We start from the raw sequence: 26,602 nt of genomic DNA, 5'->3' as shown, positions 1-26,602 counted from the left end.
GAAAGCACATGCTGAAATTTATTTTAAAAGGGAAGGCCGTTTTTATTAAACTTGTACATTTAACTTTCTTCCTTTCAGAATCCTAATTAAAAAAACTTATGTTTCTGCTTACTTAAAAAAAACAAACAGAAAACAAACAAAGGAAACTATTAAAACGTCACTTTTGTGATGGGAAAGGAGGCAACAGGATTCAACATAAGCTAAGAAAACTATACCTGGAGCAAAGAAATAAATTGAAGAGGAACCGACTCCAATCTAGGCCTAGAACATCTGCAACATGCACAGCCCTTCACTAAGAGAATTTCCAAAGCAAACCCATCCCGGGAGACCAGGGAGCAGCCCTCTTACCTTCTGGATTAACAAACAGGCCAAAAGCCCTAATGATCGCGCAAATACAGACAAATCACTCTATTTGAAAAAGCACACATGTGTTCGACACTTGTCTCTCCTCCCTTCGCAGATTCTCTTCATTAACAGGGGGTTGAGGAGGGCAGCCCCTTGGCGACAGGGCGTTCACAGGACGTAAGTGTTCTTCACCAGGTGCTCCTTGTCGTCCCCAGAGCTCCAGACAGTACGGAGGGTGCGCTCCTGGTTCCTCCGCGCCACCCTGATCAGGCAGACCACGGAGGCTCCCAGCAAGAGGAACAGGACCATCACGAACAGCCCTGCCAGGACCACCACTGTGGATGAGAGAGAGGCCTCAGAACCAGCAGGACGAGGCGGGCCACAGCCAGAGTGTCCACGTGGGCTTGGGAGGTAGACCAGCAGCCCTTGGGCCAGACGTCCCCCCACCCCAACCCAGAAGGCTCTGGAGAACTGACACTGCTTGACAGGAAGTCCTCAAGGAGAGTCCCTACAGTCTTGAGAAGTAGGTTCCTGAAAAAAGGAGGTGCTATGCTATGTGCACATGGACAGAGTGGCTCCTTGTGTTCCTCCTTTTTGAACCAAAAATCCCCACTTCAACTCTGTACTACCCTGCCACCTCTCTGCGGCAATTTGTACAGGAAAAGCACACACCTCCGGTGTGTGTGTGCAAACACACACCCCCCTCCCCCAACCAGCCACAGAGAAAGATGTGGCCCTGCAGTTGGCTGGGGTGGCTGCCTGTGGAATGAGGGAAGGGCAGAGGCATGGGTATATTCGGAGCAGGGCCGGGAGGGGACCCTCATGCTCCTAACTGCCCAGGTAGATTTAATAGTAGTTGCCCCACTGCAGTCCCACTGGTCAGTTAAGATGCTTTTTCTTCAGGTGGGGCTCCACCTAAGGAATGTGGCCTCCTATGGCAGCTACCCGGCTCCCTCTCCCCGCTTGGCTGCAGAATTGGACAGGGTCGATTCACTCTCCATCTCCAACCGTCCAGATCCTTATGCCTGGCAAACCAGGTCCCAGTTTCATTTCTCTTCTAAAGCAGAGCAGACACACAGGCCAGGCCTGGACTCCTTAACAGGGAAACAGGTGGAAAGAGGCCAAACCAGTGTGGCAGGTCTTTTGTGCAAACACTACCATCCATGATTCAGGCTCAGAATCAGAAACAAAAGCTAGAGGAGGCCTAGCCTCCTTGTCAGACCAGACTGCTTGGGGACAACAGCACTGGCTGGGGCCATGCTCCACCCACACATGACAAGGGCTTTCCACCTTCCTTTGTTATCACCCATGACCAACTCTGTACACCCTATGGCAGTAAAGTTCCCCCCCAAAACCTGGAGTTAGTCCCAGGCCTGCGTGCAGCAGATCCCACACACCTCAAACAGTCACCCCCAGGCTGCCTAGGCAGAGGCAGCCTCACTCCTAACCCGTTTATGTACACTGTACAGTGGGACAAACATCCACCACATGTTCCAAGCTGCCTGGCTGTTCTCGTGCAGAAACACGACTTTCTAACAAAACGATGTTTACAGTGAAGGATGATGTGTCCAACACAACATGAGCCTGCAAAAAACACAGCTGAGCTTAGTCAAGGCAGGCAGGTGGAGGGGGCAAGAGGCCGTTTACCTTTAGTGCGGGGCAGGGCAGGATACAACTGCTTGCCTGGAAGAAAACACACAACCCTGAGGTCAGCTTTCAGCCCTCCTCCCCTCACAGCTGCAGCCACCTGAGGATTCCCCTCAGCCCTGGGCCTTCACGCTCTTTCTGAACGGCTTCTTCCAGCTCTTCTGAGGGTTCTGAGACCTTGCCACCCCAGTAGGGACCTAGGACACATGTGCCCAACAGCTGGAGCCACAGCCCACCCCCTTCCCCACGAGGGAGCCAGAGAAGACTAATGGCAGAGTCCAAATGACAGCATTTCCAAGGCCTTCATTTTAGGGATGAGGAAAGGGACTGCTGTCCTCTCGGGAGGGTTCATCTGCCCATGGTTGTTTCTTGGATTTAGGAGTCAGGCAGACTCACCGAAGCAGCGCTGCATGCACTCCTCCTTGGAGAGGTAGCTGTTTTTATTGCCCCGGCATCCGCCGTAGATGAAGTTATCACAAGAGTTCTTCTCGACATTAAAGTACCAGCGTGGGAAGGATGCGCGGCAAGGCCCAGTGATGGCCTTGGCAGTGCAGTGTTCTGGGAGTGAGACAGCCCAAGGGATACAAATTAGCAGGGCCCAGGAGAGGTGAATGGAGCTAGAATGCTCCCAAGCAGTCATATGACTGCCAGCCAATGGGGAAAACATCTCTCTGTTAAAAGAAACTTGGCCATTACAAACGTGGCCATTCTGGCCCACATTTTCAGATCTCTTTCTCTTTATGGCCAGACTACACTGTTATGGAGGTTATTCTATGTCAGTCACTGTTGTAGGCTCTACATGTGTTAACTCGGTCTCTGAACTTTCAAGAGAGGTCTGAACTAGGCCCCTCATTTCATAGTCAGGGACTCTGAGGCAGAGCTACAGTATCCCGTGGGCGCAGCTGGTGGGAGGCAGAGCCTGCACGCCACTGCTGCCTCTCGAGCAAAGCTTCCCAAGGGCGTGCTGTGTCACATCCTGCTTCCTGCTGCCCCAGGGCATCCTCATGAGTCCTAACACCTGGGAAAGGTCGGGAAGCCCTGCTCTACAATAGCCTTAATGGAAATCCTCAAGTGTGTCTCAATTCCCAATTAAGTAAGAAAACATGTTTTTTAGAAGTTATACCTTCATAGTTGAAAATATCACTGGACAGGTCATCAGAATCCTGCCTTCTGGGAACTGAAACACAAACATCCATGTCAGGGAGGCTGGAATGGACACAGGGCACGTCGCCTAGCTGGGGCTGAGTCTAAAAGGGCCCACTGAGGTACCTGGAAGGGAGTGGAGCCCCTCTCTGTGGGCAGCTTTGCTCCATCAACTCCCAGTCCTAATGGGCTCTACGGCACACACAGAATGAATGCCGGATGGGGAAGCCTGCCTGTCACCTCAGGGGTTACTATGGAAACTAATCCCAGCCACAGTTTCTGGGGTGATGAGGAAGACCAGAGGTGTCCACTCTCTGACACAGGGAGGAGGGTCCCTTATTCTCTTGGGGGAATTTTCTTCTGAAACAGGACAGAAACCAGAGTTATGATGCCAGTGCCCCATGGCTCTGGATGACCTTGCAGAGGCCAGCTTGGGAATAAGCAATGAACCCAGGCAAAGCAATGGTCAGGACAGTCACAGGATTCCTAGCCTCACTCTCACGTGGGTGCTGATGTCAGAGCCAAAGGACCAGAATCAAGACTGCAACCAGTGTGTGGCCAGTGGCTGACTGGGGGCCATCCTCAAATGGGGTAGGGGGGGACTCTCTCCCTCCACAGCAGGTCTCACCCAGCAGAACCCACTGCCTGGGGACTGGCCTTTGGGAAAGCTGGACTGGACTTACGAGTGCATCTGAACCACTCACCCCCGGCTCCTGATGCAGAGTCCTTTAAGCATAAAGGAGGAATGGGGCGCTGCTGTCAGCACTACAAAGCAAGCTAACACAAAGCTCCAGATCAAGAACTGCAGTGGGAACGGAGGCGGGGGTGGCAGAAGACAGAGGACTCTTAGCACAGGGAGGGAGATGGACAGCAAGGACGACACGGAGCAAAGGAGATACAGCAAGCAAGGAGGTGGGACAGGGCAGTGAAGACAGCACGAAGGCTGAGGCCAGGGGACTGGAAGCCAGCCCAAAGCGGGGGAAGGGGTCTGAGCCACATGCAGCAGTAGCCACAATTCCTTATCCCCCAGGAGGAAGCTGAGGTCAGCCAGGAAGCACTGTAGAATCCCTCAGCCCTCTTGTCTGCTGAACTCCCCAGCGGAAGGATGCTGGCCAGGAGCCAGAAGCTGGCAGCCCAGGCAGAGCCCCTGTTCGCCAGTTCTGAGTAAACAGAACCAGGAGGTGGAAGCCCTTGTACAATGCCCAAAGTAAAAATGTCCTTTCACATTAGCCATCCGGATGGCCCTCATTCCATCCTGGGTCTTTTTAAGAACTTACCACTTGGGACAGAGGAATCTGCTCCATTCCTGGACAGTTCATTGATGGTGTTCACTACAAGAGGACAAATAAACAGCACAGTGAGAAAGTGTACCTCCAAGATTGCCTGGTGAAACAAAACAAGCTGTATCCCTGAGGAGGCTTGGTCCTGTGTGCCTCTCACAGCGACTCCCATTTCTCCTTTATGTGGGCCCTTCAGTGCACATGCTGGACCACAAACCTGCCAGAACTTGGAAAATAAGGAACCAAGACTGCCCTTGTGGGTTAAATTTTAAGATCAACCAGCTGGGAATCCGAGCAAAGACGTGTGAAATGACATTATAAAAAGACAGAATGGCTTCCAGGGCCAAATAACCTGTGGAACTGTATTAACTCACCCAATGAATTAAAAAAGTGAAGGGCGTGGGACTTCCCTGGTGGCGCAGTGGATAAGACTATGCGCTCCCCAGTGGTTAAGAACCCGCCTGCCAATGCAGGGGACACAGGTTCGAGCCCTGGTCTGGGAAGATCCCACATGCCACGGAGCAACTAAGCCCGTGCACCACAATTACTGAGCCTGCACTCTAGAGCCCATGAGCCACAACTACTGAAGTCTGGGTGCCTAGAGCCCGTGCTCCGCAACAAAAAGAAGCCACCACAATGAGAAGCCCGCGCACTGCAATGAAGAGTAGCCCCCTCTCGACACAACTAGAGAAAGCCCGTGCAGCAATGAGGACTCAATGCAGCCAAAAATAAATAAATAAGTAAATAAATAAATTTATTTTTTAAAAAAAGATGCAGGTGTGTTAAAAAAAAGACTATGCGCTCCCAATGCAGGGGGCCTGGGTTCAATCCCTGGTCAGGGAACTCGATCCCACATGCATGCTGCAACTAAGAATTCACAGGCTGCAACTAAGAGTTCGCAGGCCACAACTAAGGCGCCCGTGTGCCACAACTAAGAAGCCCACCTGCCACAACAAAGAAGCCTGACTGTTGCAACTAAGGAGCCCATGTGCCACAACGAAGACCCGGCACAACCAAATAAATAAATAAATATTTTAAAAAAAGTGAAGGGTGTGCTCAGCACTGTGAATGTACTTCATGCTACTAAACTGTGCACTTAAAAATGGTTAAATGCTAAATTATACGTTATGTATATATATATATTTTGTGTGTGTGTGTGTGTGTGTGTGGTACGCGGGCCTCTCACTGTTGTGGCCTCTCCCGTTGCTGAGCACAGGCTCCAAACGCGCAGGCTCAGCGGCCATAGCTCATGGGCCCAGCCGCTCCGCAGCATGTGGGATCCTCTCAGACCGGGGCACGAACCCGTGTCCCCTGCAACAGCAGGCGGACTCTCAACCACTGTACCACCAGGGAAGCCCGCGTTATGTATATTTTATCTTGCACACACACAAAGCTAAGAGCGTGGGTGCAAGTGCAAAAAAGGGAGTGCTGGCAGGGTCCAGGAGGGAGGAACCCTCCCTTGTGCAGAGGCGTGGGGCTGGCCTAACCTGATGCCATTACACATTCCCATCACAAACCAGCTCCTCCAGTTCTGCCTCTCCCCTCATCAAGCAATGTTCTGGGAATGTCGCTGAGAGGTTTGCCTACACAAACTAAGGGTGAAGGCACAGGGACAGAAGTGTCTGGTCCCTTTGGTGGTTCTGGTTCTCATTATAATTAATTAATAAACTGGCATTCTCATTATCATTTGGTTCCCCACAGAGCTTGCCTGCCTGGGAGAAAATATGTTGGCAAAGAGAACGCCTCAGGAGCTGTGCAGTGCGGCCACGCTCGGATGCCAGCAAATGAGCTTTCCGGGACGTCAAGGCTGGGGCCAGACTCTGGCTTGACCTCTAGGAAGATAGATAGCTGTCTGCCTTCTCCCAGCAAAACACTACACCCTGTGGCTCCTTGCAGAGACATCCCGCCTTAATGCCCACTGTCCACTGCTTGTGTTCTTAGAACTTAACTTTCCCCCTGAGAAACCAAGGAGTAACCAGAACGGCATGTACATTTGCTACTGTCAACTCCTGACTGGAAAAGGACAGAAAAGGTAGCAAAAAACACTTCCCCTTAATTCCTTCCCTGACACTGGATCACAGCTGATGGCGGAAAACCACATACAATAAATGGTATTTTTCTCCATCACCATCTGGTAAGGTTGCCAGTTGCCCCCCCACCCTGCCCCAAAACAGACGAGGAACTCATCTGTACAATCCAAAACTAATACCAGCCACCTCGGCTCTCCAAACACTTGTTGAGTGCCTTCCGGGCACTGGGCACACGAAGATCAATAAAATGTTCCTCAAGGCACTCAGTCACTGCTGGGCTTGTGTGTCTGTGCATTATGTTTTAAACCTCAGTTCACAGCCAAGACCACTGTTGTCTTCCTCTCTTTACACACAACTTTAATAAGCTTATCTGATTTCTGAATGCAGAGTTCAAAGCCAAGAGAGATTACAGCCAGTGCGGTGAGCACTGAGGGCACCAGCACATTCTGACACAGAATCATAATCCAGAGTCCAAACACTGACATCAAGCTGTCAGGAAAGGATGCAAGAAGTCCCGTAACAATGTTAAGGAAATAGCCAATGAAAATCTTTGACAGTTTGGCTGGCCCAATCTGCGGGTCTCTGGAACACCTAGGAAGGATCAGGCCCCTGAGGGCCAATATCGCACTGCCATCAGGTCTCAAGGAGTCCCTCGAGGCTCCGTTCAGAGCCAGTGCACACTGTTGTGGGGCTTTAGGTTTTTATTTACACTGGGAGGCTCTCAGGGTCAACATTATCTTGATTCCACAGAATCACTCACGAAGGCTGAGAGAAGGATGGATTCCAGAAGTATGTTCTAGTTTTAACTTGATTCATAACTTGGCTGGCTGGGTGAGCTCCTCAAGTCATTTGTCCCAAAGGTAAAAATAACCCAAATGCCCAGGAAGCAAGGAGGGCAGCCCATCTGAGTAGACCTGGAGGACTCTGCTCATACCAGGCCTGGCGTGGGACCTGCTCTCAGTAGTGGGAGAAGGGAAGTTGGGGAGAAGACGCAGTCATGTCACCCCTCCCCTGGCTCCAGTCTGCGGCCTACTCTCCCCTTTCTGGGAAGAGGAGGGAGGATACCGCTGTGAAACCACCGTGTGGGCGACCTTCACACTGTGCCTGTTTCTTCTGCTTTTAAAAACGTCTCCCAGTTTCAGCAGTGAAGAACTAGCAAAGAGCAAAAGGCAGCTATGTCCCAATTAATAAAGTGTCTCTAGATAATAAAACTTCCCCAACAGCACTGTCTTACCTGTGACACCAGCACACTTTGCAAGACACTCCTCCTTGGTCATGTAATTATTGTCATTCCCTCCACAGCCTCCATACACAAACTGCTGGCAGGATCCATCAGTGACATTGTACCACCACCTAGGGATGGAGGCCCGGCATTTTCCCACACTCTTCGAAACTCGGCAAAAATCTAAAACACAACCAACCAGAGACCAGTTAGCTTGGCAGGGCAATTCTGGCAAGACAGAACATGCACAGACCTGTAGGAGAAGGCCCACAGCTTTCCAGAGCCCCAAGAGGAGAACCAGAGCCTTAAGTTTCAGCACAGTTCCTCTGTGAGCTGTTTCTGAAGTGTCGCCATCAGGCCTACCTAGTGATTCCTTCTTTGTATAGGAAGGCATCATCTAACAACAAAGACACCAACCCACCAGACTGAACTGAATTTCAGTTGCGTGTTGATTTGGTCCCTGCCCCCATTATCAAACACACACACATCCAGTATAGAAAAAGGACTTTCAAAGGCAAAAAACCAGACTGCAGGATCCTTCTGGATATGTGCCCGTCTCACTGGGCCTAGGGGAGCTTAGCACTGAAAGGCCAGAGCTGGGACTTCCCTGGTGGCACAGTGGTTAAGGATCTACCTGCCAACGCAGGGGACAAGGGTTCGAGCCCTAGTCTGGGAAGATCCCACATGTCACGGAGCAACTAAGCCTGTGCACCACAACTACTGAGCCTGCACTCTAGAGCCCACGAGCCACAACTACTGAGCCCACATGCCACAACTACTGAAGCCCACGTGCCTAGAGCCCGTGCTCCACAACAAAGAGAAGCCAGCGGGCTTCCCTGGTGGCGCAGTGGTTAAGAGTCCACCTGCCGATGAAAGGGACACGGGTTCGTGTCCTGGTCCGGGAAGATCCCACATGCCGTGGAGCGGCTGGGCCCGTGAGCCATGGCCGCTGAGCCTGTGCTCCGCAACAGGAGAGGCCACAACAGTGAGAGGCCCGCGTACCGCCAAAAAAAAAAAAAAAAAAAAAAAAAGAGGAGCCAGCACAATGAGAAGCCCGTGCACCACAACAAAGAGTAGCCCCCGCTCGCTGCAACTACAGAAAGCCTGCACGCACCAAAGAAGACCCAAAGCAGCCAAAAATTAATTAATTAAAAAAAAAAAAATGAAAGCCCAGAGCTGGCAATGCACGGTCAGGAAGGAAACGCACGGCCTGGTGCTCTTAGCGCCCCACAGAAGGACCTTTCCTAACTTTTCCTGTCTACTCTCTGCCAGGATAGGCCACTTCATAGTCAAATTACCACAAGAGCCTCAGAAAGAAGCTCCCTAATGTTAGTTCCCCCAACTGCCAACCTTCCAGAGACAACTAAGGTCACTCCTCTGCTTCGGCGCTTATGATGGCTCCCCCAATCTGAGCACACCAAGATGGGCTGGGTTACAAGGTGTCCTAAAATCTGGCCCCACTCTAGTACAAGGAAAACAGAACAATGTTACAATTGCAGCCAGATAGATCTGCCTGCAGAAGGCCTAGAAATCTGCTCTCTCTTAAAAAGGGACAGATAAACAAGTGCTGGAGGTATCACCTGCACTAGAATGAAACTTTCTCCTGGAGGAATCAGGAGGATTGAAAGCAACTTGGAAAGGGAGTAACCTGACCATGTGATTCAACGTGTGCTCTGCACCACCGTATCACCCCCTCCTGGCATCACGAGTCCACATCACCTCTCCCTACACCCTGGCCTCCTACATCTCTGCCTTCTGGCATCAGGGCATTCCACCCTGCCCTGGGCCTAGCACAGGGTGCTTCATAAACATCTCAAATAAAAACATCCTAGGGCCCAAAACTTGGTTATATGCTGTCATTTACTCCTCCCTAGTTGTTTTCATGTTTGCTAGGTTTACCTCACCAACTAGGGGATACCTTTCGAAAGCACAGAGAGCAGGATTTGTGCTTCTCTTGCGTCTCCCAAAATACATCACAACGATGGGCAAGAAACCAAATGTTCCACAAAACATCTATCTATGGACAAAAAAGGTTGGTGCTATGCAAAACAAACACCCCAAGAAACTCATTCACACACCAATAAATCACAGGTAACTAGTACAGCAGAAAAAGCATACTGTGAAGTAAAAAAAATGCTCTGTTAATTTGCAAGCAACCGTCAATGAAACCACCAGTTAGAAAGTATCTTATCTGGGGACCTCCCTGGTGGCACAGTGGATAAGACTCCGCACTCCCAATGCAGGGGGCCCGGATTCGACTAGATCCCACATGCATGCCTCAACTAAGAGTTTGCATGCCACAACTAAGGAGCCCACCTGCCGCAACTAAGGAGCCCACCTGTCGCAACTAAGGAGTCCATGAGCCTCAACTAAGATCCAGCACAACCAAAAAAAAAAAGTACCTTATCTGGATACTTCATATGAATGGAATCATACGATATGTTCAGAAAAAGCAAATCAATAGAGACAGGAAGTAGATTAGTGTTTGCCTGGTGTTGGGGGTGTGGAGCGGAGAATGACTGCAAATGGGCACAGGGATGGATCTTTTGGGGCTGATGGAAATGTTCTAAAATTGGATTGGGGGGATGGTTGTACAACTCTGTAAATGTACCAAAAGTCATTGGGTTGTATACTTTTATTTATTTTTTTTGTGGTACGCGGGCCTCTCACTGTTGTGGCCTCTCCCGTTGCAGAACACAGGCTCCAGACGCGCAGGCTCAGTGGCCATGGCTCACGGGCCTAGCCGCTCCGCGGCATGTAGGATCTTCCCGGACCGGGGCACGAACCTGTGTCCCCTGCATCGGCAGGCGGACTCTCAACCACTGCGCCACCAGGGAAGCCCTGGGTTGTATACTTAAAACAAGTGATTTTATGGTATGTAAATACTTTACTAAATCAGTTTTTTTTTTAAATAGGCCCAGGCCCATATAACACATCAACCAGAACCAGCTGGGTGTGCACCTGGAACAGGTACTTTTGACAATGTGCAAAGGTCACAAAACAAACGCAATCAACAAGGCCCAGGGAAGACATGGAAGGAGAAGAGTTCTTTGGTATATATTTCTGCCCAATCCACATGGCTGTCAAATGCCAGAGGCAGCACTGCTAAAAACAAGACAAGATGGAGAGGACCCACACGTGATGCACTTATGATCCAAAACTGAAAACAACATCAAGGCGGGAGCACCCCACTGCTGCCGAGGTTTGGCAACAGCCTATCCAATGCCCTGCCAAGCTGAGAGCCCTGGGGATCATTGACTGCTTTGTGTCCTTGCTTCCTGAGCAGCTTCACGTACAATCTTTTAAACAAAAACCCTGAGGGGGGAATTGTACACTTTAAATGGGTCAACTGTACAGAACGTGAATTATGTCTCAATGGAAACAAACACCTGAGAGGGGCCAAACAAAGCTCAAGCCAGCCAGGTGGGAACTGCCAGACACCACAGCAGAGAACGCAGCAGGGCGAACACAGTATAAAGGGTGAGAACTGGGTGGCTTTTCATAAGCAAGGGTGCCAGATACATTCTGTGCAGGTATAGAAGCCTGAGGGTGCATAGAGAGGAAGAGGGAAAAGCTCATCTAGGGATGGAGGGCAGTTACCTTGGTGAAGTAAACACTGCACAGAATCTGGCCCTCATCTTTGTAGGCTCAGACAGGCACTCTTAGTGCCCCAGAGCTGATGAGGCACAGGGATGCTGATCTTACTAACAAAGCACACAGGAGGATACTGAGGAAATAACTGTCCAGCGGGGCGGATGTGTAGCAACATACCACCTCGGATAGCAAGCTGAAATGGAGCAGGTGACTTGGAGTCACAGTAAGGAAGTTTTCCGTAGGATTCCTGTGAACTTACTCTCTACTGGGATCTACCACGCAGACTAGAGGCTTGCAGCAGACAGCTCGGGAAGCGCTTAGGTCAAGAGAGCACAGTCAAGGTCTGCCTCTGGAACACTTACTTTTCTGACTTCCACCACTGACCAATGCCTCTTCCTGACTGGACCATTCTTTCTGTAGATGTGATGGTTCCTTCATTATAAATTTTGTGGGCCTCAGAGGCTATTCTGTCTCAGACGGCTGCTCATATCTGCTGTCAATGATCACACATCGATCTCATAGTTTAAGTTTCAGAAGCAGCCTTATTTTCAGTTTCAGGTTGCTTGGGTGGGGTAGGAAGGGATGGGGGTGACTTCATTTTTGTCCCAGGAGAATTTAGAAATGTCTCTTTATTAGGAGAGAACCTGGACTAAAAACACAGTATATCTGAAAAGACAGAATGCTGACAATTGTTGAAGCTGAGTGATGGTCTATGGGCACTCATAAAACTGTTTTCACTCCTTTGTGTACATTTGAAAATTCCTATAATAAAATCAGAAAAAAGCTAATCTCTTTATTTTGTTTTTATTTTTTTAAAATTGGGGTAAAAGCTGATCTTTTTAAAATAAATTTAATTAGAGTAAAAGAGCTCTAAGGAGCAGATTAGTTGGCCAAAGCTAGGTTCAATTAAGATGAAATTTAACCACACACTTACTGTGTCAAGACAGAGTCCCTTCTCTGAGTATGGAGGCTCCTTGTCAAATGGAGAAAAGTCTCATTTTGTCACATGCTTTTACTAACTAAACTGCTTTTAAGCTTCCATCATATACATTTTTACTCTCTAGGCTTAAGGAAGTAATCTCATGAAAAAGGATTTTGTTTTTGTTTGCTTGCTTGGTTCGTTTCAAAGGAGAGAATGTTCCTTTAGGAAACACAGGCCACATGTTGTTCACCTCACTCCAGATAACATCAGTGCATTTTCTCTTTTGTTGTTCTCCAAAAATCTTGTACAAAAAGCCAGAAATACTTTAGTATGTAAGATGACTTCCATGACTTATCACCTTCCTTAAATAAACTTCAGGGCTTCCCTGGTGGCGCAGTGGTTGAGAGTCCGCCTGCCGATGCTGGGGACACGGGTTCGTGCCCCGGTCCGGGAAGATCTCACATGCCGCGGAGTGGCTGGGCCCGTGAGCCATGGCCGCTAAGCCTGCGTGTCCGGAGCCTGTGCTCCGCAGTGGGAGAGGCCACAACAGTGAAAGGCCCATGTACCACCAAAAAAAAAAAAAAAAAGTCAAAAAAGTCAAAATACTATACTTTGGTAGACCCAGCTTAAAATCAAAATGAACCAAAATACAGAGCATGACTTATTTCTTGACACCCTATTTCACTGCCTTCACTAAGCTTGATGCCAGGCACATTCTATGCACGATTTCTAATAGTCACAATAAAACCGTGACTCATGCAGTAACACCCCCACCCCTGCCCTTTACAAAGCAGAACACTGAGGCTTTGGGTAGGTTAAGCTAAGCAAGCAGCAGACCTGTATATGAATTCAAATGGGTCTGATCAGAAAGCGCAGGCACAAACAAAACGACTCCTTGGATGGAAAGAAAGAAAAAAACCACTATAGTGACAGGCAGTGGGAAAAACATGAAACTGAAGTTGCCTAAAAGCCAAAACATTCCTCAAGGCTTCATCACAACTGGAGGGCTCACCAAGGCCAGGCCCTCTGCTATGCCTGTTTATGGTGACACTCAATGACAGGGTCATAAACAGCCATACCAAAGAACTGGCCAAGGCTGAGGGGGACTCGGTTGGACAATTTTCAGGAAGTTATTCCTTAATAAATAACTGTTCTTATTAAGAGATGACGAAATGATATACTGGTCTCAGAATAGTTTTGGAAAACAATCATGAAAAATATGTTTCAAGTTCTATTTCTGTGCTCACAAATGCTAGTGCAAAATTAAATATGTTCTATAAGTTTTCAAAACAGAATAAGAAAAACAGGGAAAAGCTGAAGGGCACCAAATTTGGATACACTTGCTTCAGAATATGGAAAAATGGAATTCCTGCCTTTCAGAAACAGTAACATTCTCTTGGAAAAGTATTAAGAATGGTTAAAATCACACATTATCTGACATATGAACCTAAATTACAAAACCCTGGCAGGCATTTTGAACACTGGCTATTACAAAATTGCCAAACAGACCGGTCTTTGTCATAGAAAACAGGTTTCTCTGGTTCTAAAGTTGCTTGAGCTTTTTTTTAAATTTATTTATTTAATTTTGGCTGCGTTGGGTCTTAATTGCTGCACGCAGGCATTCTCTAGTTGCGGCGAGCGGGGACTACTCTTCGTTGCAGTGTGTGCGCTTCTCATTGCATTGCTTCTCTTGTTGCAGAGCTCGGGCTCTAAGGTGCGCGGGCTTCAGTAGCTGTGGCTCGCGGGCTCTAGAGCGCAGGCTCAGTAGTTGTGGTGCACAGGCTTAGTTGCTCCGCGACATGTGGGATCTTCCCGGACCAGGGATCAAACCCGTGTCCCCTGCATTGGCAGGGGGATTCTTAACCACCGCTCCACCAGGTAAGTCCCTTGATACACTTTTTACTCCTGTGGGTGCTATAAACTGAAGAATACCAACTTCTTGCCTCACTGTATACTAATAAGAAAGCCCTGGATCACATCACAAGCTGGGAGCCACTCATGAAATGGTCCTTTTCCTCCCCTCATCTGTTTTCTCTAGAGCGAAGGTCAGTAAACTTTTTTAATTATGGGCCAAATAGTAAATACAGGCAGAATAGTGTGAAATCATGCAGAGCAATGGGAACAATCATGATTGTTCCGTGACCTTTAAAATGAAAAACTGTGGGCTATAAATGTATAGAATAATAAAAATAAATAAAATAAAATGAATATTTATTTAGTACACTATAAGTTAAAACATTAGAAATTTGAGAAGTGGGGTTTCCTTGGTGGCGCAGTGGTTAAGAATCCGCCTGCCAATGCAGGGGACACGGGTTCGATCTCCAGTCCAGGAAGATCCCACATGCCGCGGAGTAACTGTGCGCTACAACTACTGAAGCCTGCGTACCTAGAGCCCGTGCTCCGCAACAAAAGAAGCCACCGCAATGAGAAGCCCGTGTGCATCAACAGACCCAACACAGCCAAAAATAAATAAATGAAATAAATAAGTTTATTTAAAATAAAAAAAAGAAACTTGAGAATCGAAGTGTTTAATCTTCTTTGTAAATAAATAAGTCACCAAGAGTAGTCTATACAGTGCTTGTGAAGGTCTTTACTCATATAATTCATGATACAGAGCAAGCATCTTTTCAGTTCGCCTTAGTGAAGTGTCACACCTCTTTCTAGGTTTGGATCAGCTTCCAACATTTTATCCTTTGCTCTTTCAATGACACAAAATTGCTGAAAGTTGCTTGACTTTTTGTGGAAGTTTCTGCCAGCATTACTTCCACTGGATCATCCTTTTTTTGTCACAACTACTTTCCTCATTTCTGTTGATACGCTCCTCTGGCTGCATATCTGGCCTCAAATGGCAAGCAGTGTCAACATTCCCACAGTTAACTCATTCTTCTATCACTCCATTTATGTTCAATTGGAATTTCCCTTCCAGCGTTATCACTTTTTCTCTTTGCTACACTTTGGTGCTTTTTTTGGCCAACTTCCTCTAGTGATTAACCATTTTTGTAAACTGTCATGTATACTGGGAAACAAGGAAGCAACACAACTACATGCTTTGCTGTGTATGAACTGAGTAACAGATGTGCAGTGACCGATCACTATGCATATGTGTAATTTACACAATGATTTGTGACTGAAGAGCTAGTAGCTGAAACTTGTTCTGTACCCAAGTACTCACAGTTCATATATTGTAGTAACTGAAATCTGTGCATGTTGAAAACTGTGCAAAGCATGGACTGCCTTTCTTTCAAGCTTCACGGGTCACCTAGCCTAACTATTCAACTCTGTCATGGTAGCATGAAAGCAGCCTAAGGCAATATGTAAATGAACGACCATGGCTGTCATTCCAATAAAAATTTATTTCATATAACTTTTACGCCTTAAAATATTCTTTTGATTTTTTTCAACTATTAAAAAAACGCAAAAGCCATACTTAGCGTGTAGGCCATATGTAGGCAGTGACTACGAGCTGCAGTTTGCCAATCACTTCTTTAGAGAGTGTTGCTAAAAACACCCTGCTCAGATTTTCCACACCCCCCACCCCGTCATGTCACAGAACTCAGCAGTCCTACAGGTGTGGTCAGATGCTATCACATAGACTCCTAGGGCTCACATTTCTATGACAACACTGACCACGCCTTCCTCAGGTTAATCCTTTGCCAAAAATGCTGCAGCACACTCTTCCATCACTAAAAACAGCTCTACTCTTTTCATTAAAGCCACTTAGAATTCTAAGGATAATGGCCAAAGGGAAATGATTTGCTACAATAATCCTCAGACATCTGAAAATACTATTTTATACAAAAAAATAGGAGAGCATACAGTTCATTCCTCAGTAGCAAAAGGCAAACAAGGAAGAATCAATGAATTCAAGAGTTTCAAAGAACAGGGGCAACTATTACCACATCCACAAAGGGCTTGGTGCGCACAGACCTACAATAACTGAAAATTCACCACCAGAACACCCTGTTCGTGCTAGTGAAATAACTTGTGAGACATCCACATAATCGAATACTCACTCAGAGCTGTTTAAAATAGACAACTGGGTCTTCCCTGGTGGCGCAGTGGTTGAGAGTCTGCCTGTCAATGCAGGGGACACGGGTTCGTGCCCTGGTCTGGGAAGATCCCACATGCCGCGGAGCGGCTGGGCCCGTGAGCCATGGCCGCTGAGCCTGCGCGTCCGGAGCCGCAACGGGAGAGGCCACAACAGAGAGGTCCGCGTACCGCAAAGAAAATAAATAAATAAATAAAATAAAATAGACAACTACGTATGTGCTGGTATAGAAAAGTGTCTGAGAGAAAAAAAGCAAAAGAATGTTTTACATATTATGATTCCTTTTTAAATTTTTAATTTAGATATGAATCTATCTTTAGGGAAAGAGACTAAAGGAGGGAGAAGCTTTCCCAGTTTTTCTTTTCCATCTGTATCTTTTAGTACAATTCGAGTATTCTAATTTTGTGAATGCATTACTTTTATTTTCTTTAAGGGTTTTATCTGGAGAGTGGATTATAGTCATCCCTTTTGTTTGCTTAAATTTTTCAGTTAAATTTTTCATGGTAAATAAAACTGAATGTACTAAATTCCCTAGTATCTTGAACAGTAGTAAGCAACAAGTGTTTGGTGAATAGCTAATATATGTAAATAGGGCGATCATATAATTTATCCTCCAGATCAAGACACTTTTCAGAGTGAAAAGGGGTATTCTTTTTTTTTTTTTTTTTTTTTTTGCGGTACACGGGCCTCTCTCTGTTGTGGCCTCTCCCGTTGCGGAGCACAGGCTCTGGACGCACAGGCTCAGTGGCCATGGCTCACGGGCCCAGCCGCTCCGCGGCATGTGGGATCCTCCCAGCCCGGGGCACGAACCCGCGCCCCCTGCATTGGCAGGCGGACTCTCAACCACTGTTCCATCAGGGAAGCCCAAAAAGGGGTATTCTTAATAGTTACCATGGGAAACACAGTGGCATAAATTGGAACCCTCCAAGGTAAACTGAGCTGAGTAGCCATCCTACATAGAAGGCACCCACTGGGAATGTAGTCCTTGACCTCCAGGGGTTTACAATTAAGTTAGAGCCACAAGACTGGCTTGGATAGAAGAAGAAAAAGAAAATCACCCAAGGTAAAATATTACAATCACACCCTAAATTCAAAGGGCTTGTAAGCCACACAAGGTACAAAGGAAATGAGCAAAGGCTCTGGTATAGGGAAGTGACATAATAAGGAAGAGTCACTTGGCAAAAGTGTGCAGGACAGATGAGAGGACAGGGCCTGTAGGAAGCTGTTCTGGTAAAGGACCAGTGTATGCAGGAATTCCTGGCTGCCTCTTACTAGCCCACTGTCTTGGGGGGTGGGGGTGGGAGGCAGCTTTCCTAACCTCCCTGCACACCCATTTCCTCATTCATAATAAGGGAACAATAATACATGCAACAAAAATGTATAAACCTCTCAATAAAGCTGGAAAATGTATAAACCCAGTATTCTTCAATTCGGCAAGCCCCATATTCTCTGATTTAGGCCTGGCTAATCAAAAAAAAGTGCAGATTTTAGAGGCTTAGAGTATCTAAATCAGACTCTTGGGAGGCTTAGGAAGATAAGGCAAAGCTCTGATTATAGACCTATCATATCTGTGACATAATTAGAAATATGTATTTGGTCTCTCCCCGCCTGCCCTTCCTGATACAGAGCTCCTAAAACCCTTGTAATTTCCTGAGAGCTGGAGCATGTTCTATTCTAATATTCGTTCTTGGACCCATGTTTCTGACACAAGAACTAAAACCCTGGCAATCTCTGGAGTCGTACGATTGTCTTTTTGTATGCCAATGAGATGACAGTGGCTGGGGGAGCCCTAGAAAGCTTCAGGGTGGGGGCTGGGGGGATTCCCTGGCGGTCCAGCAGTTAGGACTCCTCGCTTTAACTGCACAGGGCCCTGGCTGGTGAACTAAGATCCCACAAATCTTGTGGCATGGCCAAAAAAAAGGATGGGGGCTGGTTGCCAGAAAAACCAAGGCAAGATTAAAGGGTTGGACCTTTCAGCCCCACTCCCTATTCTCCGGGGAGGGGAGAGGGGTGGAATATTGAGTTAATAATCAATCATGCCTATGTGATGAAGCTTCCATAAAATACCCCAATTGAAGGGGTTAGAAGAGCTTCTGGTTGGTGAACACATCCACATGCCAAAAGGGTGGCTCACACAAGGACACAAGGACAGAAGCTCCTACACTGAGGACCCTTCCAGACCTCTGTCTTCATTTAGCTGTTGATTTGTATCCTTTATAATAAACTGGTAAACGTGTTACCCTGAGTTCTGTGAGCCACTCTAGCAAATTGGATCCAAGGGGGTCATGGCAGCCCTTGATTTATAGCAGGTTGGTGAAAATGACAGGGGACAACCTCGGACTTTGACTGGCATTTGAAGGGGGCAGAGGGAGTCTTGCGAGACTGAGCCCTTAACCTACAGGATCTGTGCTCACACCCTGCGGTTTCAGAATTGAGTTAAATTGCCAAACACCCAATCCATGTCTGCTGAGAACTGCTTGATGTGGAAAAACCCACACATCTTGTATCAGAAATATTCTCTGTAGTAAACATGAGAGTTTCCTCTTTAAAATTCCTTCAGGTTACAGTGAAAGCTGAAATGTTAGCAAGAGAACTAACTTGAGGACATTATAAATACAACGCAGCCCAAGTTGAAGTGAAGGCCTCTCTGTGTGATTTGTACCCATTCTGGATCTACTTAGTATAAAAATGTTTTTTGACAAGTTTGTTAGCAATAAGTCCTATTTTGTGACACCTAGATTTTTGTTTCCTGCTGTGGAATGCACCATTTATTAATCTTGAGGTTATCTTGACCATGGCCTGTCTGGGAAAGGGCATTTGCTCAATGTAATTTGAATTCACTGGTAAGTAATAAAGTGGGGAGATTCAGCTGGCTTTCCCTCCATAGGTCCCATTGAGTTAAACTCTGTGGACTTGCAGATGCATTTCTTAAAAACAATTCAAATGGAAGGGACTTCTTTGACACAGGGAACAATCATTAAGAGTGTTGTGAAAATTAAAGGTGTTTTTTTACCCCATTATAAGGGCTTAAAACATTTGGCACAAAGCTTTGAGTAAGTACTAGATATTATATTTTTATGAAGACCAGACTACTGTAGGAACAGTGGGAATGAAGATAAAGGAAGGATGACACATTTCACTAGTAAGTCCAACTGAATGTGGTGGCTGACAGGATAGAGGGGATATGGAAAACCAAAGTACAAACTCAAGTCAGTGAGTTGATCAAACCAACCCAACCATCACTCCTTCCCTTTGTTTTTCTGCTGTGCAACCACCTGCCATGCCTGAAGACACAAAATTCCTTATCTTCACCTACAGTAAGACAATGGCAGACTATCACAGAGATCAAAGTCCTGCAACACTACAGTATCAGGAGATTAAGAGGTCGGAGACAAGAAAATAAGAAAAATTATGCCTTGGTTACCCATTTGGACTTCAAGTTATCTTTTCACCGAGGAATGAGAGAATATTAAAGTTCTGTGTGAGTGAAGAGGTACTGAATACCAGGGAGGCAGATATTCAAGGCTGCTTTAATTCTACTGTGCCAAATTCCAAAGTTGACATTTATTTTACAATCAGTCTTATTTCAAGGTGATCTATAAATCCAGCTATTTTGCTTAGTTGGATAGGTTCTACATACTTGAAGGCTTCTGTTTCTAGTACAGAAAGCCACTAACTACCCACGTCCTCTAGGTTGTGGTGCCTGGAAGTTGTCATTATTAGGATAAGTAATTCAGAAACTTTAAAATAACCCCTAGGTGTTTATGAGGAAAGAACATTTACAATAAAAAATCCAACTTAAATTATAAGGCTCATAAAATCTTGTTGTTTTAGATATATAATCTTGGCATTTTAGATATAAAATATTTAGATATAAAAGTTTACATTCCATAAACTATCAGCACAATGCAAACCACCACCCCTACCCACTGTCACCTCATACTCATCACTCAAGCAGGACTATAAATTCTACCCTTATCTAAATTCATAACTAGAATCACAGTGCTCCATCTGAATAATTTGTAAGGAAGGGCTTCCCTGGTGGCACAGTAGTTAGGAATCCACTTGCCAGTGCAGTGGACACAGGTTCGAGCCCTGGTCCGGGAATATCCCACATGTCACGGAGCAACTAAGCCCATGCGCCACAACTACTGAGCCTGTGCTCTAGAGCCTGTGAGGTACAACTACTGAGCCCACGTGCCACAACTACCGAAGCCCGTGCGCCTAGAGCCCGTGCTCCGCAACAAGAGAAGCCACCGCAATGAGAAGCCCGCTCACCGCAACTAGAGAAAGCCCGCGGGCAGTAACAAAGACCCAACGCAGCCAAAAAAAAAACAAATTTTAGAAAAATGTCCTAAATGTTAAAAAAAAAAAAATTTGTAAGCAAACAGTAGCTTCAAAGTCTTTCATGGAATTGTCTGTTAATTCACATTCAGGGGTTCTTAACCTTTTTTGAAAAATGGACCATTTTCAGAAACTGATTACAGCTAACAGGCCCTCTACCTAGAGCAATGTTTCTCAACCTTTTTTTCCATTATCACCCCACCCCAGGAGCCTTTGTAGACGTGTTTTTCCTAAGCACCACACTAAATTTCAATACCACAGACATATATCTATCTACGTAGCCCTTTGAAAGGTCAAAAACTATTATATCTAATATTATTTCATCCCCACCCCCACCCCAAACACGCCCTAGACTCTAAATGACTGACCCTGGAATAAACATGGACAAAGTACCACATATGAACTCAGGAACTTCAGATTACGGGGCTTCTGAGGCCAGGGACCCAGGACCCCATTGGTGAGATCCATCTCAAACACTTGCCCTCATTTCTAAAATGGCTTTCCAATAATGAAAAATGTGCTTCAAATAAACTTCAAAGTAACTAACTCCAAAGTTCATGGGCCTCAGCATCCAAGTTCCAGCACTCCTTCATAAGTTTTCAAAAAGGTCTTGTCAGAAACAAGTGAAATGACATTTGTGAGCAGGATCACACAAGGACATCCATAATCCATACACTAATGCTTCTGGGGTCATTTGCAAATTCCTCATTAGTCACGTGATCACTGGGCCACCAAGGCCTCCTGGGGTTAAGTCATTTCAGTGTGACCCCTGCAGGGTTCTCTCCTGCCTCACATGAATCACAAGCTACCTCACCCCTTATTTGGCCTGTCAGTCTCAGGACGTGGCACACAGAGGTTTGGCTGCCTGGCCAACTACCTGAAGACAAGTCTGAATGTTGTAAATGACTCTGGGGATAGGTAAAATGAGAAACAGGTTGGGGGCTGGCTTTCTCTATTACAGGCTGACTTCTCAAATACTGACCAGGGCAAAGGAATGTTTCTGGTGGCAAGGGTCCACTTTCCCTCAGTGGACCTACAGGCAAGCCCCTCAATGTTCTTTAGGTATAGTCACCATCTGAGCCTCAAAGGCCATGCTTTTAGTACTAAGCACACCAAACCTTACCTTACTTTTTTCTTTTTTTTAATTGAAGTATAGTTGATCTACAATGTTTCAAGGTATACAACAAAGTGATTCAGTTTTATATATATATATATATATATATATTCTTTTTCAGATTCTTGTCCATTATAGGTTATTACAAGATATTGAATATAGTTCCCTGTGATATACGGTAGGTCCTTGTTGTTTATTTTATATATAGTAGTGTGTATCTGTTACTCCCAAATTCCTAATTTCTCCCTCCCCCACCTTACTTTTCTTTATAGTACTCATCACCAAGTTATCTATTCATTGTTCATTTATTTATTGTATTATCTTCTTCTCATTACAATGTAACTGCCATGGATTGGGGCGGGAGGGTGTCATCTGTTTCATTCAGTGCTTTGTTTCCAGGGCCTAAAACTGTGCCTGGCACTTGGCAGGTGTTCAATATGTGCTGAATAAATATTTCAAACTGTCCTGGAACGAAACTGTCTTGCCTGCAAGTTAAACAAGTGCCTCTTCTGTGAAGGACAAGAATACAAGATGCTACTTTGGAGAACTCCCAGCTGATCACCAACACCAGCTGCACTTTCCCTCTTACCTGTCATCTTCTCTTTGGCTACTCAGTTTACAACTATCCATGGGGGTGAGGAGAAGAAAAAGGAGTGGTGACTAATAACATGCTTCTTGGAGATTTACTGGAAAGTTCACTCTTTCAGTCAAAGTTCTGGGGAAACTAATTAATCGAAGAGGTTGATGCACATGGAAGATCACTTCAAAGTGTGGTGGAGGCTCTCACATGAATGCTGCTGCACTTATCTCCAGTGGAAATTCCCAAGAACAAACAACAAAGGGCTATGGGCAAAGGAACCATTAACACAAGTTCTGATGCCCAAGGAACCACTAACACAAGTTCTGATGCATACGTTATCGGCAGCAGGAACTACACTTAACTAACCACTCCTAAAAGGAATTTTTGAGGTTCTATTCTGAAAAGGAATATATTATCTGCCCTTGTATTGATTGAAATTGTGTATTTGGGGGCACTCCAAATACCAGGACTTATCACCCGAGAAGAGATTAAAAAATCATGCACATTTGTGGCCACCTGATAAGGGGTGTTCCCTAACAACAATAACACACATACACACACTCACTGCACTGTACAATTTATAAGTAGCTATTATGTTTTATCTACCTTTGTTTCCTAAATGGGGCATACTCTTAACATGGGAGTCACAACTCTTAGAAGATACAGAGGGCAGGCCAAGTGAATAAATACAGGCTGAGAAAGACAGTCTTCTTTGTCCTTCCCAAAAGAAGTACTTGGCACCACCCCATGGGTGCTATGTGGGAACACTGGACTGGCACCGCCAGATCTACAAATTTTTCAGGCAAAGCCAAAAATAAAAATATTTCATAAAAAATTATCAATCCTGGAAACTGTACAAGTCACATAAAGCCTGTTTGAGGCCTGCTGGGAACAGCCAGTTTATAATCTCTACGTGCTTCCATGCAGACTGGCACTCTCCCTGAATGCTACGAACACCTGAACACCCACAGAAGTATCAGCTTTCCCCCACCTCCATCTGCAAAGGTCTGGAGTCAGGACACTTTGCCAAGCCTCCAAATGTCCACTGTATCCCACACCCCTTCCTCTCTGCCCTCCACCACCCAGTGCCTCACCAACATTGTCAGTCTCGAGACCATGTGACACTCCTATCACTTGCTTATCACCACATCAGCCCCAGACTCCAGTTACCCTTCATCACCCTGTTTTGTCAGCATCTCCCTTCCCCCAACTCCTGGAGTCTCTGATACTCATGGCCTATCTTAAGCAAAATCTCTCATTTCTTCAATCTCTTCTCTGAACATTCTTGTCACTTTCTTACTCTAACTGAACCCAGCTCTCCCCTGAAGATATAGCTTCTCTCGTGCCCTTCCAAGTGGGCACTGCTTCTACACCATTCCCCCTCCACCCTCAACACCCAGTTATGAATTTCATCATCAGAGTAAATCGTATCCCACCTTGTGGGTCATTTGCTGATCCAGGTCACTACTCCTCACTTCTCCATGATTTTAGCTCCTGGCTCACTGTCACTCCCGCTGCTGCTCCTATCATCATTCTTGGTGATTTCCATATCCAGATAGGCGATCCTCCAACCACCCTGGCCTCTTGGTTCCTAGACCTCTTCTACTTCAGTGATCTTGCCCTCCCTGCAGCCACTCCCGCCCATGGTCACACCTAGACCTTGTCTCAATAATTGCAGCCTCTTCAGAACCTCAGTTTCATGCATCTCCCTCACTGCCCATTGTATCCTAGCTTCCTAGTTCAGTCTCTTCAAAATCTCAACTCCAACAATCCACTGGCCCTACCACCTTTCCACTACCCCTCAGCCCCCTCATGTCTTCACACAGATCATTATGATCACCCCGCTATACACATTCACTACACACTTCCCCCGCTCCACCATACTCATCTGGAGGTACCTGTGCAGCTGTGTGTGGCTGGAGAAACACCTCACTCTTAATGGATGACCTTGCTTCCTGAGAAAAATCAAAGCAATCAGAAGGGGTGGAGGGATAAAAACTACCTCCTGCCTCATATTAAGCTGTTGAAACCTTTCATACAAATAGAACTTCAGATAAGCAAGGGCATTAGTTCACCCAGCCAGATAGGAGTACTTCTGAAAGGTCAGTAGGTCCAGCCAGCTGCAACAGCTGGGGAAGCCACTGGGAACAAACAGAAAAGGCCTCTGCAGCCTGACCTGGCTTTGTCAATTACTATTGTGTGACCTTAGGCAAGATCTGTAACTTCACCACCACCGCCAGGTTGTTTCAAGGATTAAGTGATGCACAAGAGCTCAAAGTAAGCAACACATGTTAGCCCCAAACTCAGTTTTGATAAAGTCCCAGGCCAGGTAACTGGAAGGTATATCCTAACATAATTAATTCCCCTAAAAAAGTCCAGAAGGGCGGACAAATTCTAGTTCAGACCACAAGAATGATCAACACCTGCATTCCTAATTCCCTGGAGCTGAGTCTCTCCCCACTGGCTCTTAACACTACTCCCCACCCCACAACTCAATTTTTCCTCTCTGCCTCAGGCATAGGGAAATTAACAGTCTTCAGAAGACACCACAGATGATGACTTGGTGCACATACATCCTGCTTTCTTTCTTTCCATCCAAAATGCTGGCCTATAAAGCCACCTGGCTCCTGCCTATTTTCCCCACTTGGCATCCTCCCCCAATCCCCCACCTCTCCCGCGCAACACACTCCTGCTCTAGTCACGCTGTCACCTCTTTTCCTCCAGTACCACCAAGCTTGCTCCAGCCTCAAGGCCTTTGAACTCCACTACTTCCAGCTGGATCCCGAAGCCTCTGTGTCGCTGCCACTTGCTCATTCTTCATGTTAGACCTCAGCCGTCACTGTCCTGAGACCTCCCCTGACAACCAGAGCTAAAGTGGCCCCCAGCATCTTACATCATCCCTGTTTGTCTACTTCACCCCGCTCAATTACGTCTTAGTAATTTAATACTGCGGTGAATGCTCTTTATTTGAATGTTTACTGCCTGTCTCTGTCTATCCCACCAGAATATAAGCTCTCTAAGTGCAGGGACCTGGCTTGTCTGAGTCCCGACTGTTATCACTGCTGCCAGCACTGCCCCTGACACATAACAGGGGCTCAATAAATTTTGCTGAACCAACGAATTTTTCTTTCAAGAGATCTATTTTCAAAGCCTCCTTGTGGCTGTCTGAAGCAGTAAGGTTAGACCGACACTTGTTCAAAAAGACCTTTCAGGCCAAACTTCCACAGAGTTTAGAGGTTTAAACGGAGCCTTCCCCTCCACCAACCTCTAAGGACCAGGCCAAGGAATCCAAGTCCAGCTTCTCAATGCCAATATTCTTCTTATACCAAGAGGCTCCCCCCCTTGCACCCTGACAAAGTTTTTCCCCCCCAACACTTTTGCTTTTCTTTTCCTTCCTTTGGATATCACTGAGAAACACCCTTCTTCTTGGAGGCATTCTGCTGCAGCTGAACCAGAAAGGTTTCTCAGGAGCCTGTTGTCCAATATCCAAAAAGGTGGGGGTGAGGGCTTCTTTCCTGAGGCTAAAACGGCCACCAGGTCACCGAATCCAAGCCCCGCCCGCTGCGGCTGGCCTCCCTGGACTTTCTTGGAACTCTTCTCTGCCAGGAAGGGGCTGGTCTTCTGTTCGGCCCCTCACCTCCTTCCTGCCACAGGAAGGGGCACTGCCGCTCTTCTTGGTCAACAGCGCTAGTCTCCTCCCTCATTCACAGGAAACTTCTCCCAGGCCGGGCTCCTCCGCCTGTCCTCACTCCCAAGGGCTCCCAAACCTCTTTCCCAAGGTTCAGTCTTGCTACACACCCTGAGCTTCACCAAGTCGCCCCCAACTTCCTCCCCCGCCAATTCTCCCCGCTCAGACCCTGCCCAGGGCCTCCTCAGACCCCCACTTACCCCCTCGACCCTGCCCCTGACGCCCCGCCTTCGGCCTCTCAGCCCTCCACAGCTCCCAGGAGACCCGCCCGGGCCCTCACCTTGGACGCCACTTTCTTCGTCGGCCGCCTCAGCCCCGGAGAGGAGCAGCGATGCCAGCAGGGCGAGGAGCGCCCAGTACCGCCTCAGCCCACGGAGCTGCGCCATGACTGGCTCCACCGGTCCGCCCAGGCGAGGCCTCGAGCTGCTCGCCGTTGGGGTCTCGCGATCAGGTGCGGGAAGACCCTTGCCGCGCACGCGCACTGGAGCGCGTCGCGTTCAGGTGTGCGCGTTCCCTCGCCGCACAGGAAGTCTCCGGGAAGCACCTTTCTCGGTCCTTTGGTGTGCGGACACTCTGCCTCCTGCGCCCACGATGCTTTAGTTCGCTCCTCGCTTGCCCCGGACTCCCCCCACCCTTCAGAACCCC

At 47.0% G+C, this 26,602-nt stretch overlaps 1 protein-coding gene across 2 annotated transcripts; it reads right to left on the bottom strand.

Moving 5' to 3' along the window:
* On the bottom strand, positions 1–26,602 carry SPINT2 (serine peptidase inhibitor, Kunitz type 2). Of its 2 annotated transcripts, XM_004284242.4 has the most exons (7): positions 26,238–26,599; positions 7,680–7,850; positions 4,413–4,466; positions 3,116–3,169; positions 2,389–2,550; positions 1,993–2,028; positions 1–680 (listed from the first exon to the last, which is right to left on the bottom strand). In XM_004284242.4, the coding sequence occupies exons 1-7, from the start codon at positions 26,341–26,343 to the stop codon at positions 514–516; spliced, it is 750 nt and encodes a 249-aa protein (XP_004284290.2). In that variant the 5' UTR covers positions 26,344–26,599; the 3' UTR covers positions 1–513. The 2 variants fall into 2 exon arrangements, with proteins under 2 accessions (XP_004284290.2, XP_033269867.1); XM_033413976.2 differs by lacking the exon at positions 7,680–7,850 and having other exon boundaries at positions 26,238–26,602.

The sequence above is a fragment of the Orcinus orca genome, chromosome 20 (assembly GCF_937001465.1).
Source record: "Orcinus orca chromosome 20, mOrcOrc1.1, whole genome shotgun sequence".
Taxonomy (NCBI): Eukaryota; Metazoa; Chordata; class Mammalia; order Artiodactyla; family Delphinidae; genus Orcinus; species Orcinus orca.
The sequence above is the reverse complement of the archived record's forward strand: the minus strand, read 5'-3'. Positions and strand labels throughout refer to the sequence as shown.